This window comes from Lactuca serriola, chromosome 3 (genome assembly GCF_051521515.1).
Source record: "Lactuca serriola cultivar US96UC23 chromosome 3, Lser_US96UC23_V15, whole genome shotgun sequence".
Lineage (NCBI taxonomy): Eukaryota > Viridiplantae > Streptophyta > Magnoliopsida > Asterales > Asteraceae > Lactuca > Lactuca serriola.
The window spans coordinates 170188399-170207029 of record NC_136410.1 but is presented as its reverse complement, the minus strand read 5'-3'; the positions used below and the strand labels follow the sequence as shown (position 1 = coordinate 170207029).

The following is an 18631-nucleotide window of genomic DNA, read 5'->3' as shown; positions in this document are numbered from 1 at the left end:
CTTGTCCCATGCTCTTAGCATGAACACAATGTTTACCTATGTTTCTGACTTTGTGAAATAGATCAAATGAACACATTTCCAATCATACTCATTTCACAACTCCAAATCCTTTTTCATAAGTGAAAAAATATCAATTTCTTGCCACTTATTGAATATGCTAACATTTTATGCATCTATCCTTCTGTAATGTCACTGCACTAAAGTCACAATGACTATTGCCAATGAAATTACAAAGTCCTCTATTAGATATTGTTACAATACAATTCCTTAGATATGATGTCTCTCACTCAAAGTACATTCCTTTGAACATCCTTTTGCATAAAAGTTTCTAATCTAGACATAGATTTTCAATATTCAATTCCCAATATGGAAAAATTTCCATACTTACCATATGACAACTCATTCTCAATAGAATCTTATCTATTCATAATAATGTCGATATGGTCCATCCAATACTATACTTCAAACTACTCACAAGCGACCAATCCTAGGCGAACTTTGGATTGTCCTTTGATAGTTGTTTAATTATCTTAGTCAAAACGGATTCTTGTCCTTTTTCCCTCTAAATGCGCTAGACATTTGGAAAATTTTAGAATGGTCAAATATTATAGCATTTGCAATCGGTCCTATACCCGAAGCGTATGGGACACGATGCATAATGTCTTACATAAAGATTTGATACTTTATCAATCTTCTGCCATAATATTTTATGTGCTACGTTCTCAAAATTCGAACTATGAAGAGGAATGTCGTAATCATAATCGAAATTTGAGAACACACTATGTTTTCTTGACTAAATTATTAACATTACACAACCTAAGCCTTTAGATTTGAAATGAAGCATAATATTTTCTCCCTTAATTATAGCGAAACAACTTTACATCCTTACAACTTTGCAAAGTATGACTCTTGTTTTCTATAATTAATATTGCTAACTTGCAATACTTGCCTTAATAATCATACAATCATAACATTTATGCTCCCACTATCATGATGATTATTATAAACATAACACTTATGCTCCCACTAGCTTTGACATGTATTCAAAAACAGCTTAACTTCCAGAAAAAACAATACCTATTGAATTTCTTAAGTTCATGTTTCTAACATCTAATGCTTTGATAATCCTTTATCTAAGCTTATACACCTTTCCATTAGATAGCTCATATGTGTCTCTAAAACAACTCAGACTAATTGCCAAATCTCACAATTTGAATCATGGAAAGGGATACCGTAACCATAATCGAATTCGAGAATCCAATTTTCACAGTCACTATCTTTTTAAAATCTCTCTTAGTGAAAGCATTTCCTCACATTCATTTTCATGAGGAGGGAATCTTATGACACTTAGATTTTAATGGTGTATGTGTTCCTATCCATGTGAATTTGTTAAAACCAAAGTTTACGACAAATTCAAACTCATATGGATCGAACTATCTTAATCTTGATTTCTTTGCCTTATGGTAACACAGCTGCCCACCATGTCTTCCAAGTAGTTAAGCAGCTCACCTTTTCTTATCAATGTACTTTTCATTGATCGAGGTCCTTGCCTTTTATGCATTCAAATGAGAACTATAGAACTCACATGCATAATTAACTTAATTGGAACGACACAAAAACAAAATAGTATCTACACGATGGGTTGTAAACCTCAACTCGTGTGCTAGTGATGATTAATAAGGTTTGTTTTGATTTGTTCTTGAAACCTTTCAAGACCATTAAGACTCCCACTGACTCCTTGACATATAAGATTCTCTTGTCAATAAACATTTCTTGACAAACAAATATTCAAAAGTTAGTGTAGTTTTTATCAAAACATTTCATAAATTGGTCCTAGTTGGTCTTTGTCTTATCCGAGACATCACAACTTTCCATATTTGATGAATGTTATAAACCTTCCTAATACTTGTCACTCAATATCACAATCTTAACTCTAAGACTTGTTTTGGAACGAAGTATGATTGACTTTCTGATTTAACCATTTCTTCAATTCTTGATTCCTCTTCTTAGACATACAATTGCACTAAGACTCACTTAGAGGATCAATTGAGATATGGTTCTTAATCATTAAGACCTATCATAAAGCATAAAAGGTAATATCCCTTCCTTTTTAGAATGGAGAAACTTTTATCTTTCTGCCTACTTGATTCTTCTTATTCGTTCTGCTATTGATTTAAACTTTTTCAATTAATTCAGAATTACACTTAATCTTATAAGTATAATCATATTTACTAAATCTTTAGTAAATCATGACGAATATCTTTGTTACTCTTATGGTGGACTTAATCAACACGCAACTTTGTGTACTCGATTTCCTAGTCCTTCACTTGACACTTTGTCAACGAATTAGTCTAATTTCCAAATATGAAATTTCTCATTCATCATGCAACCAAGTTGCGTGATTCCAAATTTCTGTCCAACTGAAACTTGGGCGATGAGAAACTCTCCTTTTTTGGTAAATTTTCGACATTTCCATAATTAAGAATCAAATCCATTATTGCTAATAATAGAAACATTCTAACATCAATTTTTCATACACGCCATTGCAAGGATGAATAAATAATATAAAATCAAAATTTATTTTATTGCGGAATAATTTGTCCTTACAATGCAATTCTTTGAAAAACTATGCTAATACATCTTTCTTAGCAATCTTATTCTAACTCTAAGTAGTAGCTCAAGAATCTAATCTTCAAGTGATGCGATCGAAATCCATTCCTTCACGGTTAGATTCTGCTCACTTCTTCCCTTAAGCTTCCTTTCTTTTCTTCGATCCTACAAAACATCAATTGTAATCTTATCACATTATGTATTAAGAATCTAGAATAGAAGCTTAAAAGAGTTAGTCAATGGATTTTACCTAAAGCAGAGCCATACGTTTTGACTCTCCCATCTCTTAGATCTCTTAGGTAAATAGGGCAGCTTTGTCTCCAATGCCCCTTCTCTTGGCTATAAAAGCAAATTGGCTCTTTTGGAACAACACATGGAACTACTTCAGATATTGCCTTTCTCTTATGATCAAACTCTTCGATCATGGCATGTCTTTCGTTGTCTTTGACTATATCCATAGAGGTCTGGAGGGCAGATTCACCAAGCAACTTTGCTTTTCCATTGCGCCAAACCATTGCTGATTCAGCGGCAATAAGCATGTAGGTGAGATCTATAAGGGTCACGTCGTGGTTCATCATATAGTACTCTCTTACGAACTCACTATATGAGTTAGGAAGTGACCGAAGAACCCAATCAACAGCCATCTCCTCACAGACAACGGATCCCAACATTCTTAACCTATCAATGTGTGACTTCATCCCTAGGACGTGTGCACACACCGACTTTCCTTCTTTATGTTTACTTGAAAAAAGGGCTTGAGTGAGCTTGAACTTTTCAAGTCTTCGAACTTGTGGGTTAGGGAGAATAATTGGAGGAGGTGGAGGAAGTGAAGCATGATCTCTTGTTCCTCGATCGAATCATGGAATATCATCTTCATGTGGAAAGCTTGTTCCAAGGGATTTGGGAAGACCATAGTTGTCGTACTTTGACATCTACAAAATGGGAGAAAACGAATTCAAGTTAGTTGATTGATTGAGTCCTTAGTAAATCACCCAAATGAGATACTAAGGCTTGGAACCAACACAATATGCTACAACCTAGAAAAGGGATGTTGTAATCTAGTTGCAGAATATTTGAAGGTAAGTGAATGACGATTCACTAATTTCCACCATACGAAAAAGAAATTTAAGTTTTAAATCTATGAAAACTCCTAGATCCTTTGAGATTCATTGAAATTTTCGATGGCATGTTTAAATCTCAATATGCCCCTCTAGTTTGTGACTGGGATGCCGAGGATCACAAAGCGGGTGTGAATAACCATGCAAACTTACATGGTGCCCTCACATGTTACAGTCACCTATTCGATGTGTCGGTTAACCACACACGCTCCACCGAACTATGACAAACATTGAGTCACCCTTTGCTACCTTTGCTCAAAACCATTTAGTGTGCCGGTAAACCACACACGCTCCACTAACGTCTTCGCAAGGGCACAAAGTGTAATTTCATGGAATTGCATCAATTCGCTTTTGCCTAAGTAACTAAGATTGGGAATTTGTAAAAACATTTAGTTACTTTTGTACTTCATTATACTTCTAATGGAAGGTTTCTGTCATATCCTACCCGTTCGGCTAACGACCCTCCACTAGTCAAGAGTGCGGTGGGTAAGAGTGGATACCCATTCAATCGCCATTTTATAGGCAATTTCCTTAAACACCCCTTATAGACTAGCTTTGTGAATGAGGCCTACTAACGGTAAGACTGACTTTTACTCATACATATATGTAATGTTAGACTTTTAATGTTATATATAGTATAGGGTGTATTTTACACTTTTAAAATACTAGGTGGTCAAATTTAACAATTATACTTTTAATTCAATTAATTTGTAAACCAAAACTTTTATGGATTTATTAAACCTCTTTTAATTATACACCTTAATTAATTAATAAAACCATAAGGGTGTGATTTGAACTTTTCAAAACAATACTAGGGTTTTAGAATTTAACATTCCTAAATTAAACTTTTTAATCAACTTTTAAATTCCAAAACTTGAGGGCAAGTTTTGAAACATTTCAAAACATTAGGGTTTAGAATTTAAATATACATCAAAATTAAACTTTTAATCAAAATTTAAATTCCAAAACTTGAGTGCAAGTTTTGAAAACTTTTCAAAACATTAGGGTTTCAACTATTTAAATTTCAAAACAAAACTTTTTAGTTCAAATTTAAACTATAAAACCTAAAGGGGAAAATTGAAACTTTTCACAACACAAGGATCAAATAAAAAATAATATAAATTAAACAATTAATTTCATCATTATCTATATTTGACCTAATTTCAATTTCTTGCAAAATAAGTTACCTAATTAATACAAATAATCAACTTTAATCATATAAGGAAGTTATTATCTAATCAATTGGTAATTATCTTTTGTTTAATCAAGGATATACTCAAAAATATGAATAAAATCGGATTTTAATGATCTAAAACAGATAAGGCAAGTATCCATGAGTAAAGAAGCAAGAAATCCCGAAATCCCCTCTTTTTGACACTCGAACTCGCCGAGTACCCATATGGACTCGCTGAGTAGGGGCCTACTCGCCGAGTCCACAATGGGACTTGCCGAGTTCATCAGGCAGACTCACAAAAATCGAATTTTTCAAGCATGAACAAATTAACAAGGCATCAATACAATAGAAACCAATCAAGGCTCTGATACCACTGATGGGTTTTGGTCATAAGACTATCCTATGTGCTCATACAAACCCTAATGCTTGGATCTAGGTTTCTCTATTGTACATGCAAGTTATCCAAGACTATAAACCCTAGTTCTAGCATACAAGTAATCATATTAACATAAGAATGGGTTTAAGATATTACCTTGATTGTTATGTAGCAATAACAATCACAATTCCTCCTTGTAATGACTTTAGAAAGCTTAGAGTCACAAATGTCACTCCTCTAATGGTTCACAAACACCAAGAGCAAGAGAATGAAGAGGAGAAGAGAAGGAGGCTCTCAAAAATGTGTGGAAACCCTAACCAATTAGTTCACCACGTGTTTGGAGCATAAGGGTTCTATATATAGTGAGGCTATTAGGGTTATCTAACAAGGAAACTCTAATTTGGATGCTTAAGCCTTACGCAACCCATGGACTCCTTACCTTAAAGGCCTTGGACGATTTCCAATGGGTTTCCCCATAGAATTCGTGCAACCTCATAATATAAGGCAATCCATGGCCCAATTGCAATTATCTTATAATTACAATTCCAGTCCCTTAAATTTTAATTAATCTCTTTTAATCACAAACTTAATTCTTATTAATTCTTGACTAATATTAACTAAACAATATGATTTCTCCTTTGATATATTATTCTCATAATATATTAATAAATCATATTTAATCCTTTCTCTCAATAATTCATCCTATCAAGTTGCTTTGGTGAAGGCAACCCAAAAGGACCATGCACCATCGGGTCAAGTACATACCAAAATAGTTATGGACTTAGACACTAATCCAACAAAATTCACCAAAAAAAATCATAGTACTTTTTAAGATATGAATTTTGGTAAAAGGAATGCCAAAATTGGTGAAAGAATGCCAAATTTAAGATTCATTTACTAAATTCAATAATGAAGAAGACTTCTGTTTAGGTTTGATTCATTTACTTATATGGTTGATTTTATGGTAAGTGTAATAAATTAATTGTTATTGGCTACCAATTAATGTGATTAGGTTCACGTTCGCTATTACTAATCCTTAGAAAACAAATCAATTCAAGCGGTGATCAAGTGATTAAACTAATAAATTTCCTAGTTTATTAATTAGGTTTAAGTAAGACTTGTAGTTAGCTAATCAAATTACTAATTTAATTAACCTATTGTTGATGATTAGTCACACAAGCTCACACATTAACTTACCTATTTTCTAGTTAACCCTAGTTTCACGTTCGCTATTCCTAGGCACATAACAATGTTTTCACATAAATCATATGAGATAAGCAATTAAGAGATGTTCATGCAGCTTAATATACTTGTTAATTAACAGAAAATAGTTGTTAACACATAAGGTTCTTCAACAAGCTTAACAAAACAAAGCTCACCAAATTCAATTAATCCAACCACAAAATCAAATCATAGTCATAAATTCATTTACCCTAAATAGAAGATATGAGTTTTAGCTCATAATTACAGCAGAAAGTAGCTCAAAAACGAAATCTAATAGTTCACACATAGTTCAAACAAAAGATTAACTAAAGAATAAACTTAAATTGCCTTTGATCTTCTCAAAATTGAAAGCTAGGATTGTTCCACGAGTTCCAGAGCTCCAGATGCACCTCCAGTTGCAATTTCATCCCCAAGGGTTCCAGAGAAGGGTTTGGTTTCGGGCAATTGACTTCTATTTATAGATTTCTAAAAACAGAGGCTACTCGCTGATTCCAGTAACCGACTCGCTGAGTCCCTCATCAAAAATCTGTGTACGGCAAGGACTTCTATTACTTCGCGAATGTTCGTGTGAACTTGATGTGTGTAAAATGCACTTGTTTTATCCCTACTTTTATTAATAAATTTAGCACACAAAAGCAGTGAACCTGTCTTTTATTGGTATAGTTTATTAAGTAAGGTATCGAACTCAGGGAACGGGAAATTAAACTAATAACTAATTTTAACTAAAACAATTAAGGAAAGTAAAAGGTTTTCTTCTAGTTTTACAAGACTAGAAACTTAAGCACGCCATAAAACACTTAATTAACTAAATAACTAAAGCAAACAACTAATTCACCAAATTTGATAAAGATGTTTCTATTTAGGTTCAACCAATTCACTCCTATGGTTATTTGTATTTATGATAGATTAATTGTTATTGGCTACCAATTATAGTGGTTAGGTTCATGTTCATTACTCCTAACCCTTAGACAATTAACTAATTTAAGCGGCGATCAAGTGTTTAAACTAATTAATTCCCTAGATTAATGATTTGGATTAAATAAGATTTGTAGTGGTTAATCAATTTAGTGATTCAATTAACCTCTTGTTTGATGGTTTCTCAAACAAGCTCACACATTAATCTAATTATTGTCTTATTAATCTTAGTTTCATAATCATTATTCCTAAGCATATGAATTAAGTTTCACATAGACATATGAGGTTAACAACTAAGAGATGTTCATGCAGCTTAATTGTCTTCCAATTAACAGAAAATAATCATGATTAATGCATAAGGGTCTTTAACAAACTTAATTTAATAGATCACCAATAAACAATTAATCAAAAACTAAGAATTAAACCATAGGAGTTCCTTGGTATTCCCCAAACAGAAACAAAAACGAAATTAGCTCATAGTTGCAGTAAAATCACACACAAAAACAAGTTTAACTAGATTAGACATACTCAAATCCTAAAGCTAAGTGGAATGATTAACCTAGTTGCTTCAATTCTTCAAAAGGTTGAAGATTAGAATTCCTCAGCGTCTTCCAGGGTTCTCAATCGCAGAAGGATCTTCAAAAATTGCCAGAAAAGTAGTCCCATCGGATAAAGACTTGGTTTTTATAGATATCTCAAAACAGGGTGTACTCGGCAAGTAGCAGACCCAACTCGCCGAGTAGACTCGTTGTTATCCGTCTTAAATCAGGAGTCGTGGCTATCTTCTGGAATATTCAGCTGGACTCGCCGAGTAGACTCGTGTACTCGCCGAGTAGTTGAACTTTTGTCCCTCAATCTTCACTCTTTGGCCTTCAATTGCTTTCCCTTGTTCCCTTTCACTCCCAAGCATATCTTTTGGCCTGAAAACAAAATTTAAACAATATTAAGTACCTTTTGTCGATATTATTCACATAATTAGTTAAAAATGAATAAAAATGTATGCTAAATAACTAACTAATTATGCACATATCAAATTACCCCACACTTGACTTTTGCTTGCCCCCAAGCAAAACTAAATTTTAAATATATCAGAATCACATATAACAACTCCAATCTAACCCAGCCATTATGCCAAGACCGCAACGCATACATTTGTGTCTAAAATTTTTCCTAAGGACCCCCCATACTCCAAATACTCACAATCCTCATAAACATTCGCCCACTCACCCCAAACTATGCTCATTTTACGCAACCCTCCGAATCCATCCGCAGAAAACCTCTTACCCTCAAGGTATGTTTAATTGAGCAACCCAAGCATACATAATCTAGAATTACAACTTTTTGATACCACTATGGAGCTCTTTTAGAATTCTTCACTTCCTTTGATAATTTGATCTTTGATCTCTTTGAATTCACCACCTTTATTGTTTGATTTTTGGTATCTTCAACTTTTTGAATCTTCGGAATTTTGATCTTTTGATCTTCACTTTATTTGCTCCAAAATTCTTCTACTTTTCTTGTAATTCTCTCTCTCTCTCTCTCTCTCTCTCTCTCTCTCTCTCTCTCTCTTTTTTAACATGTACCTCTCTTTTTTTTTCACTCAAATCCCTACATGCTTAAGCAGGGGCGCTCAATCTCAACCTTTATTGGCTAACGATAACAATCTTCCTGGATACATTTTAGGTTTAGACTGCTAAACATATTGCATCTCTCGGGCTGAGAGGGGTCGTGTTTTTGTCCCATGATTTCACTGGAATAAGGAGGCCACAAATGCACTAGAACGTGTATAGGCTCAACTAAACATTTGGGTTTTCATGCAATCATCAACACAATTCTAATATGGAATCCTAATTTGCTTTTACCAAAATTTTCTAATTTAAATCCCTAAGTAATATTTTTTTTTAAATTAGCCTAAATTAAGATTCTAAGTTTTCTAATATGTGACCAACCCCCTACCCCACACTTATTTTATGCAATGCCCTCATGGCATACTATGCAAATCTCGTGTGGGAACAGCTCATCCATGGCTCGGGTGTCAAATCTCGTGTGTTTGATAGCTTGAAAATTTCACGGAACAAGCTTCTTAAGAAAATCTCCAGTGGTAATTCCTCCTAAAAAGTGAGTAAATGTTGCAGTGAAAGTGCCCAAAGCAGTTCTAGAAATCGAAAATTGGCAGTATACTTGGCGAGTAGATCGTGGACTCGGCGAGTAGCTCTTGTCTTAGAAATATATCGTGTAATAACTCATGTACTCGCCGAGTAGAGTATGTGCACTCAGAGAGTAGACGCTATGTTGCCAAAACTGGTCCAGCTGACGTTCCCTTTTACTCTGGTTCTGAAATTGGAAATGCAAACTAACCCTCTCTTCTAATTTCCTTCAGTAATAGCACACTCTATTGCTCTCAACTTTCACGGACTCAATCCTAAGGACAAAACTCCATTTTTTTTCTTGAAAATCTCTTTATCCCTTCTTGACCCTCACAAATTAGCATGCCTCCTAATCTTCTATCCTGAAAAAAAAAAATTAAACAACTAAAAGTGACAATAATAATCAACCCACAAAAATAAACATCATCCAAGTGTTTTAACATTTGTCCAAAACATAACCAAAACATCATAAACATAAAAACATAAAAGAAAACAATTCTTCATCCTTCATCTTCCATATCGGCTCCTCCCATGCCACTTCCTCCTTCTCCTTCTCCTCTCCGCATCCGCTCATCCCAATTCATAATATATGGATATCCGGGACCGGGTCTTGGGGCAATATTCATTTGTTGAAAAAGGTATTCAAAAGATTGGTTATTGTAATTCACCCCTTGTCCAATGTCGTCCAAGTAGCGGCAGTACTCCAATTGGTTCCATCCGTCATTGTCCTCCTCCACCGGAATAACCGGTGGGTCTTCCCATACCCGCTCGCTACGCTGTCGGACCCGCCTTCTCGGCTCCTCGGGAATCGTCGGCTCGTCTTCATGTGGAATATTGAAGGAATCGCCAAACTTCTTGACTATCCGTGCCCTCCGATATAGTGTAGTGTTGAATGGTGGAAGGTGGATAACCGTGAGTGCCCGAGCTTGTGGCAAATCTAAAATCCCATACGACCTCGCTAGCCTAGTCACAAACATGCCTCCATTGATTTTTGAGTTGACTTTTTCCTTAACCGCCCCTTCAGCGAGGAATTTGGCAATGCAATATGGGAGGTTGCAAAAGGCGTCGGGAGTAATGATACTCCATAAATAGAAGATGTCAAGGGTTGGGACTTTGTCCCAATCCTTCCTCTGGTTGACGGTGCTGGCAACAAATCAGTGAATGAGGCAGTGGATTGGTGAGCGAATGTGGCCTTCTTGGGCGGTGGAAGGAATATACACTCGGTTAGCGATCTGGTTCCACCATGTTGAGGCCACCACTGCCTCCGGAAGTTCTTTATGGCAGTTCTCTAAGAAAGCTTCAAAGTCTTCAGTCATCATCATGATCTAGTCATAGATTCCTAACCTCCAAGAGAACTCAGCAATGTTGCATTGTCACATCTCCCCTCCCAAAGAAAAAGAGATTGTGTTGGAATTGTAATACTCCCTACCACCTCGGAATGAGATGGTAGCGAAAAATTCCCAACACAACTCGACATACACAGATTCTTGAATCTTGAATAATTGGAACCACCCATCACATGTGATGGTGGTATACCCCAAACTGCATTCTTTCACCAAGTAAGGTGTAAGCTCCTCCTCCAATCCCACATTTCTAACCACCCCCAGTCAACTGCGTTAGGTAAATGAATTTCCTTCTGTTTGAGCGCTTCCAATCTGTTCTTGGCCCTTGTTTGTGATGACTTGGAAGTTAGTTGTTGAAAAGAAAGCCATGGAATATCACTTTGGCTTCCCCCACAAGAAGACGGCCCCCTTCTGAACATTGTTCCTGTATACAAACATCAAAAAACACACAAACAAACAATACCCAGTAATTAAAAACAAAGAAATTTGGTCTGAATAGTCATCTACTCGTCGAGTACACGACCTACTTGGCGAGTAGGATGAACATCGGGACTGTTTTTTCCGGTCATGTATAAAATGTCCAATAATCCAAATTTTTCACAGGGGTTTGTTGTAATAACCTATCTAACCATAAATCATAAAGAAATTCATCCTAACATTACCTAATTTATGGCTAATTTGAAACCCTAGAATTTGAGGAAACCCCCAAATCCGAAATCAAGCAAAATCGGGGCAAATCAATGATAAAGATCAAACCTTTAACGAGTTTATAGTATAAAGATGTTACCTTTTTGGTTGAATGACGAGAATCAAGTAGAAAATTGGAGATATCGGATGAAATCGCGAAAATCGTCTGGGGCTGCTCGAGGATTTGCTGTGCACGGTGAGTATGAGATGAAATGGGTGACAAACTCTCTTTTTTACAGACTTACATTTCACCCGTGTAAATCGGCTACTCGCCGAGTAGAAAGGACCTACTCGCCGAGTACAAATGCAGTTACGCCTTTTTTCGGGTTACTCGGGCAGGTACTCGCCGAGTATACGTGCCTACTTGGCGAGTAAACCTTGCAGATTGAAAAAATTTTGACAATTTCAAAAAATTTATGTATTTTCTCATCATTTTTCATTTTTTTTAAACCCTCCACCCCACACTCTAGGCATTGCTTGTCCTCAAGCAGTTATGTTCTCAAAAATAGATGAAGAAAAGAAAAAATAATGAAAATAAAGAAAAGGAAAGAAAATGCAAACTTGAAACTCGGGTTGCCTCCCGAGAAGCGCTTCTTTTTAGGGAGTCATTAGCTGGACTCCTCCCCTTCTACATGGTTGCAATCCCTTCCAGCAGCAACAACTCTTCCATTCCTTCATTCCGAGGGACTCCTTCTTCATACTTTTTAACCCTATGACCATTGACCTTGAAAGGCGTGCCATCTCTTGATAATAGCTCTATAGCACCATGTGGAAACACCGTCTTCACTATAAAAGGCCCATCCCACCTTGACTTGAGTTTTCCCGAGAAAAGCTTTAGTCTTGAGTTGAAGAGCAATACTTTTTGGCCTTCATGAATTTCTTTATCTTTAATCCTTTTGTCATGCCACATCTTGGTCTTCTCTTTATAAAGCCATGAACTAGAGTATGCATCATTCCTTAGCTCTTCAAGAGCATTCATTTGCATTAACCGGTCGCTCTTTAGTTCCTCCATGTTAAAATTACACCTCTTCAAAGCCCAAAACGCCTTGTGTTCTAGCTCCACCGGTAAACGACATTGCTTTCCATAAACTAACCTATATGGTGTGGTACCAATAGGTGTTTTGAAAGCTGTACGAAAAGCCCAAAGTGCATCATCTAGCTTATCCGACCATTCCTTGCGATTGCTCCCCACCGATTTCTCCAAAATTCGCTTTAAGGCTCGATTTGTTACTTCGGTTTGTCCACTAGTTTGTGGATGGTATGATGTGGAAAACTTATGGGTGACCCCAAATTTCTTTAACACCTTTTCCAATTGATCATTGGCAAAATGTGTGCCTTGGTCACTTATAAGGGCTTTCAGGACTCCACATCGTGAAAATAGTTTCTTTAAAAACCGTACTACCACCCGTCCGTCATTTGTTGGTAATGCTTGTGCTTCCGCCCATTTGGATACGTAATCCACCGCCACTAGTATGTATTTGTTTCCTTTGGACATGGGAAATGGTCCCATGAAATCAATTCCCCACACATCGAACACCTCGCATACTTGGGCCAATAAAACCCAATGTCAAAGATCTTCTTTTCCGTGTAGTGTGCTCCATGATGTCCACCCGTGGGCCCGCTATGACAATGCTCTAGTATTTTCTGGCTTTCCTTCCCGAATACGCATCTTCGTATGATCCCATCCGCACAGCTTCGGAAGAGGTATGGCTCATCCCAAAAGTAATATTTTAATTCAGCAAAGAATTTCATCTTTTGTTGACTGCTAAAATCTTTCAGGATGTATTTTGTAGCTAAATAATTAGCTATGTCCGCGAACCATGGCTCTTCTCCCACTGTCACCATAATGTACTCGTCCGGGAAGTCGTCTCCAACTTTATCTTCTTGCAATTGCGCGTTCTCAAGCCTTGACAAGTGGTCAGCTGCTACATTCTCCATTCCCTTCTTGTCTCGTATCTCTATGTCAAATTCTTGAAGAAGTAGCACCCATCGTATCAGTCTTGGCTTGGCATCGTGTTTGGAAAACAAATACTTGATAGCCGAGTGGTTAGTAAAAACAGTAGTTTTAGATAAAACCAAATAAGGGCGGAATTTGTCAAATGCATACACCACAGCTAATAATTCTTTTTCAGTGGTGGTGTAATTTTCTTGGGCTGGGTTTAGAGTCTTGCTAGCATAATATATGGGTTGAAAGTGCTTATCAACCCTTTGACCAAGGACAGTTCCTAATGCATAGTCACTAGCATCACACATGATCTCAAAAGGTAAGTTCCAATTTGGTGCAATAATGATCGGGGCATTAGTTAATTTTTCCTTTAAAAATTCAAATGCCTCTAAACATTCTTTAGTAAAATTAAATGGTGCATCTTTTAGTAGTAATTGTGTTAGAGGTCTAGTTATTTTGGAAAAATCTTTTATGAAACGCCGGTAAAAACCCGCGTGTCCTAGAAAACTCCTAATGCCCTTCACATTAGTTGGTGGGGGTAATTTGGCAATGGTGTCAATCTTTTCCCGATCCACTTCAATTCCCATTTTGGAAATCTTGTGGCCCAACACTATACCCTCCTTGACCATAAAATGACATTTCGCCCAATTGAGGACCAAGTCGGTTTTTTCACACCTAGCAAGCATTAAGTCAAGATTAGTGAGACAATCATGGAAAGAAGATCCAAAAACGGAAAAGTCGTCCATAAAAACTTCCATGAATTTTTCCACCATATCGTGGAATATAGCTATCATACACCTTTGAAAAGTCGCGGGTGCATTGCATAACCCAAAAGGCATGCGTCTATAAGAAAAAGTCCCACTTGGGCAAGTGAATGTGGTCTTTTCTTGGTCCATTGGGTTTATGGGTATTTGAAAATAACCCAAAAATTTATCTAGAAAGAAATAATAGCTATGGCCCGATAGTCTTTCTAACATTTGATCAATAAAAGGTAAGGGAAAATGGTCTTGGCGAGTAGCATCGTTTAGCTTTCGATAATCGATGCACAGCTCCAACCGGTTACCGTTCGTGTTGGAATTAGTTCGTTCTTTTCATTGGTTATGATCGTCATCCCTCCTTTCTTGGGCACCACTTGGACCGGACTCACCCATGGACTGTCGGAAATGGAATAGATAATTCCTGCATCTAAGAGTTTGACCACTTCCTTCTTGACTACTTCTTGCATGTTTGGGTTTAACCTTCTTTGGTGTTTTACAACCGGCTTTGCTCCTTCTTCCAGATTGATCTTGTGGGAGCAATAAGATGGGCTGATTCCCTTGATGTCGGTGATGCTCCATGCTATGGCCCGCTTCCGCTTCTTCAACACTTGCACTAGCTCTTCCTTTTCAGAATTGGACAGGTCAGCAGCTATGATTACAGGTTTTTGGTTGCCTTCCTCAAGGAAAGCATATTCAAAATGTTCTGGTAGAGTTTTGAGCTCCGTTTTTTGGTTCTGACTGATGGACTTGCCGAGTGCAGGTAGGGTACTCGGCGAGTTTGTGGCCGTATTCACGATTTCTGCCTTTTCTTCAGAGGAACTCGGCGAGTAGCTCGGTCCTACTCGGCGAGTAGAACTATTAGTTTGTTTTACCAATTCTTCATAATCTGCTTCTTCCAGCAGTCTTTCAATTTCCATCAAGTCTTTTTCTGGATCAAATTCTTCATCATCAGTTGTGAACTTGCTGGAATCTTCAGTTATGCCTTCCTCCAATAATTTGTCAAGCATATCGATTGAGAATGTCGTGTCGTCACTGTTCCTTGAATACTTCATAGCTTGGTCTACCCCAAATGTGACTGAATCTTCTCATACCCGCAAGGTGAGCTTTGAGTCCCTCATGTCTACTATAGCACTTGCCGTGTTGAGGAAGGGCCTTCCAAGGATGATTGGCACTTGTGGATCCGCCTCCATGTGTAGAACGATAAAATCAGCAGGAAAGACGAATTTGTCCACCTTGACTAATATGTCTTCGCATATGCCTCTTGGGAAGGTAACTGTCTTGTTTGCCAAGTGTATTGACATGCGAATTGGCCTTGGTTCCGGGAGATCCAGCTTCTTAAAGAATGAATATGTCATTAGATTCACACTTGCTCCCGAATCGGCTAAGGCATGAATGGTGGTCAAGTTTCCAAATTGGCAAGGTAAAGTCAAACTCCCCGGATCACCTTTCTTCTTTGGTAGCTTATTTAGCATGGCAGCTGAGCAGTTTTCATTGAGCACTACCTTCTTCACTTCTTCCATCTTCCTTCTATTAGTGAGAAGTTCCTTAAGGAACTTTGCATACTTGGGCATTTGCATGACGGCTTCAATGAAGGGTATGTTTATTTGAAGAGTCTTGATATGATCTAGAAACTTCTGATACTCCTCTTCCTGCTTCTCCTTCTTAGCTCGGGCTGGGTATGGCATGGGAGGCTGGTAAAGTTTTTCAGGAATCTGTTCGGTGGGATTTTGTGATGTACTCGCCGAGTCCATACGTGGTACTCGGCGAGTAGAGCTGTCAGTTTGTATGTCTTGGTTCTCTGCTTGCTTTTTTGCCTCCTCCTTCTGTGATTTCTTGGATGACTCAGTCTGAATAGGTGCCAGGGGATTGATTATCTTCCCACTTCTTGTTGTGACTATGTTTATGTGCACGCCTCGTGGGTTATTTTCAGTTTTGCTAGGAAGTTCGCCCGGTGACCTTTGGTTGATTTGTTGAGCAAGTTGCCCAAGCTGTGTTTCTATATTGTGGATAGATGCTTGCTGGTTCCTAAGCATGGTCATTGTTTCTTGAATTGCAGCATCATGGTCACTATGTCTTTTTTCTGAAACAGCTACAAATTTGGTGAGCATTTCTTCCAAGCTTGGCTTCCTTTCTTGCACCGGCTCCTCCTTTTGGTAGAGCCCTCTCCCTTTTTGCCTAAACCTTTCCTCCTTGGCTCTCTTGTACTCTTCATAAGGGAGCAATTATTTCTTTTGTTTACACCAGTCTTCATCATATCGGTCTCCATTTGAGTAACACACTTGCGCCTTCTTGTTGCCATTCTCATCTAAATCATAGTCTCTAGTGAGGTGAGGCCCATTGCAGTTTTCACAACCCACCCGAATAGCATGGATTGTTTGATCCATCTTATCCATCCTCCTATCCATGGTTTTTAGCATAGCCATGACCGCGAATAAGTCTTCAGTAGCTGCATAAGCGGCTCCCCTAGTGACATCATGTCTAGGGTTGTGGTATTCTCTAGAGTGTTTACAGAATTCTTCAATCAATTCTTTGATCACCGGGGGTGGCTTCTTTTTGAGCGGGCCTTGCGAGTCTAGTAACTGCCTGGTTGTGACATTAACTCCATCATAGAAGATGGATACTTCTTTCTGGCTGTTTAGGTCATGGTGTGGGCAGTTTCTTAGTAAGCTCTTGTACCTCTCCCATGCTTCGTATAGCGACTCTCTAGCTTGTTGTTCAAAGTTAGCAATGACCTTCTTCAACTTGGCTATCTTGGAAGGTGGGCAAAAGTGATCAATGAATTCTTCTTTCATCTTGGCCCAAGTGGTGACTGATCCGGGGGGAAGTGACCTGAGCCAGTCTTTTGCAGCACCTTTGAATGTCACCGGAAGCATACGAAGTAACTGAGTCTCGCGGGGCACATTTGGAACATTGAAGTAATCAGCTACATCATTGACTTCGTCCAAATGCTTGTAGGCATCTTCATGGTCTTTTCCATAAAAAGGTATTTCTTTAAGTAAAGCTAGGATATGACCCTTTAGCTCGAAGGTAGCAGTCGCGGGAATTGTGGGTTGCACAAGTCCTGGGCCAGTGTCGTCTCGCATCCTCTTCTTCCATTCTCCCATGGGGATTTCATCAATGTTAGCCATTGTGATAGCTAACTCTTCCTCGGACCCGGTTTCGTGCTCGTATATCGGGTCCTCTTCTTCCTCGGTCTCATACTCAATATCTTCTTGAATTGGGTCCTCGATTGTCAAAGAGGCACCGGATGCTCCTGATTTGCTGCTCTTCTTTTTCCCAAAAACAGTCTTCAAATTGGACAAAGGTGACTTCTTTGGTGTACTTGAGCTCTCCACGTCCTTTCCGTTGTTCCTTTTTAATGCGGATTCGGGATCTTCAAACGGGGGTACCAGCGGGGTGTTTGATCCTTTGGTCATGAAAGTCCTGAAATAAACAGAATAAAAGCGTAAAAAGAACAAAAAAAATGTACTAAAAAAATCGAAAATTAACTGCTGAATACGCTTGTACTCGCCGAGTAGGTGTGACTGCACTCGGCGAGTACCAGTGTGTTTTTGAAAAAATTATAAACTTAATATTAAAACTAAAACAGATACTAAAACCTAATTACTAACTACTAAATTGCAATAAAGTAACTTTATGCAAGTAAACTCACACAAAGGATCGAAAAAATTAGGAATTAGATTAATTATTTAGAACCGTTCCCCGGCAACGGCGCCAAAAACTTTATGTGTGTTAAAACAAACTAGTTTTAATCCTACTAACTTAGACACAAAATAAACACACGAAAGGCAGTGTACCTATCGATTAGTAATATAGTTCCAGCAAGTAGGTTATCGAACACAGGGAACGGTAAACAATTAAAATAAATGCTAATATTATCTAAATAAAACAAGTAAAAAAAAGAGTTTTCTCTAGTTTTGCAAGACTAGAAACTTAAATACTTTACTAACACGCATACTAAGAAACTAATAGCTAAGAAAACAAAGATCAACTAAATTCAATGATTAAAAAGGCCTTCTATTTAGGTTCGAATCATTTGTTCCCATGGATGATTTTATGGTAAATATATCGGATTAATTCTTCATTGGTTACCGACTAAAGTGATTAGATTCACATTCGCTATAGCTAATCCTTAGAAAACATATTAATTCAAGCAATGGCCAGTTGTCTAAATTAATGAATTTCCTAGTTTGTTGATTCAGGTTTAGAAAGACTTGTAATTAGTTAATCAAATTGGTGATTCAATTAACCTCTTGTTGATGGTGTATCACACAAGCTCACACATTAACTTACCTATCTTCAAGTTAATTCTAGTTTCACATTCGTTATTCCTA

The 18631-nt window shown here is 37.5% G+C and overlaps 1 protein-coding gene and 1 non-coding gene across 2 annotated transcripts; one reads left to right on the top strand and one right to left on the bottom strand.

Moving 5' to 3' along the window:
• Positions 1-15382: 15382 nt before the first annotated feature.
• Positions 15383-15817, bottom strand: LOC145095866 (uncharacterized). The gene has a single exon (XM_079033683.1). The coding sequence runs from the start codon at positions 15815-15817 to the stop codon at positions 15383-15385; it is 435 nt and encodes a 144-aa protein (XP_078889809.1).
• A 1117-nt stretch (positions 15818-16934) lies between these two features.
• LOC145096685 (small nucleolar RNA R71) lies at positions 16935-17041 on the top strand. The gene has a single exon (XR_013704055.1). It is a non-coding gene; the product is annotated as a small nucleolar RNA R71 (small nucleolar RNA).
• Positions 17042-18631: the final 1590 nt, after the last annotated feature.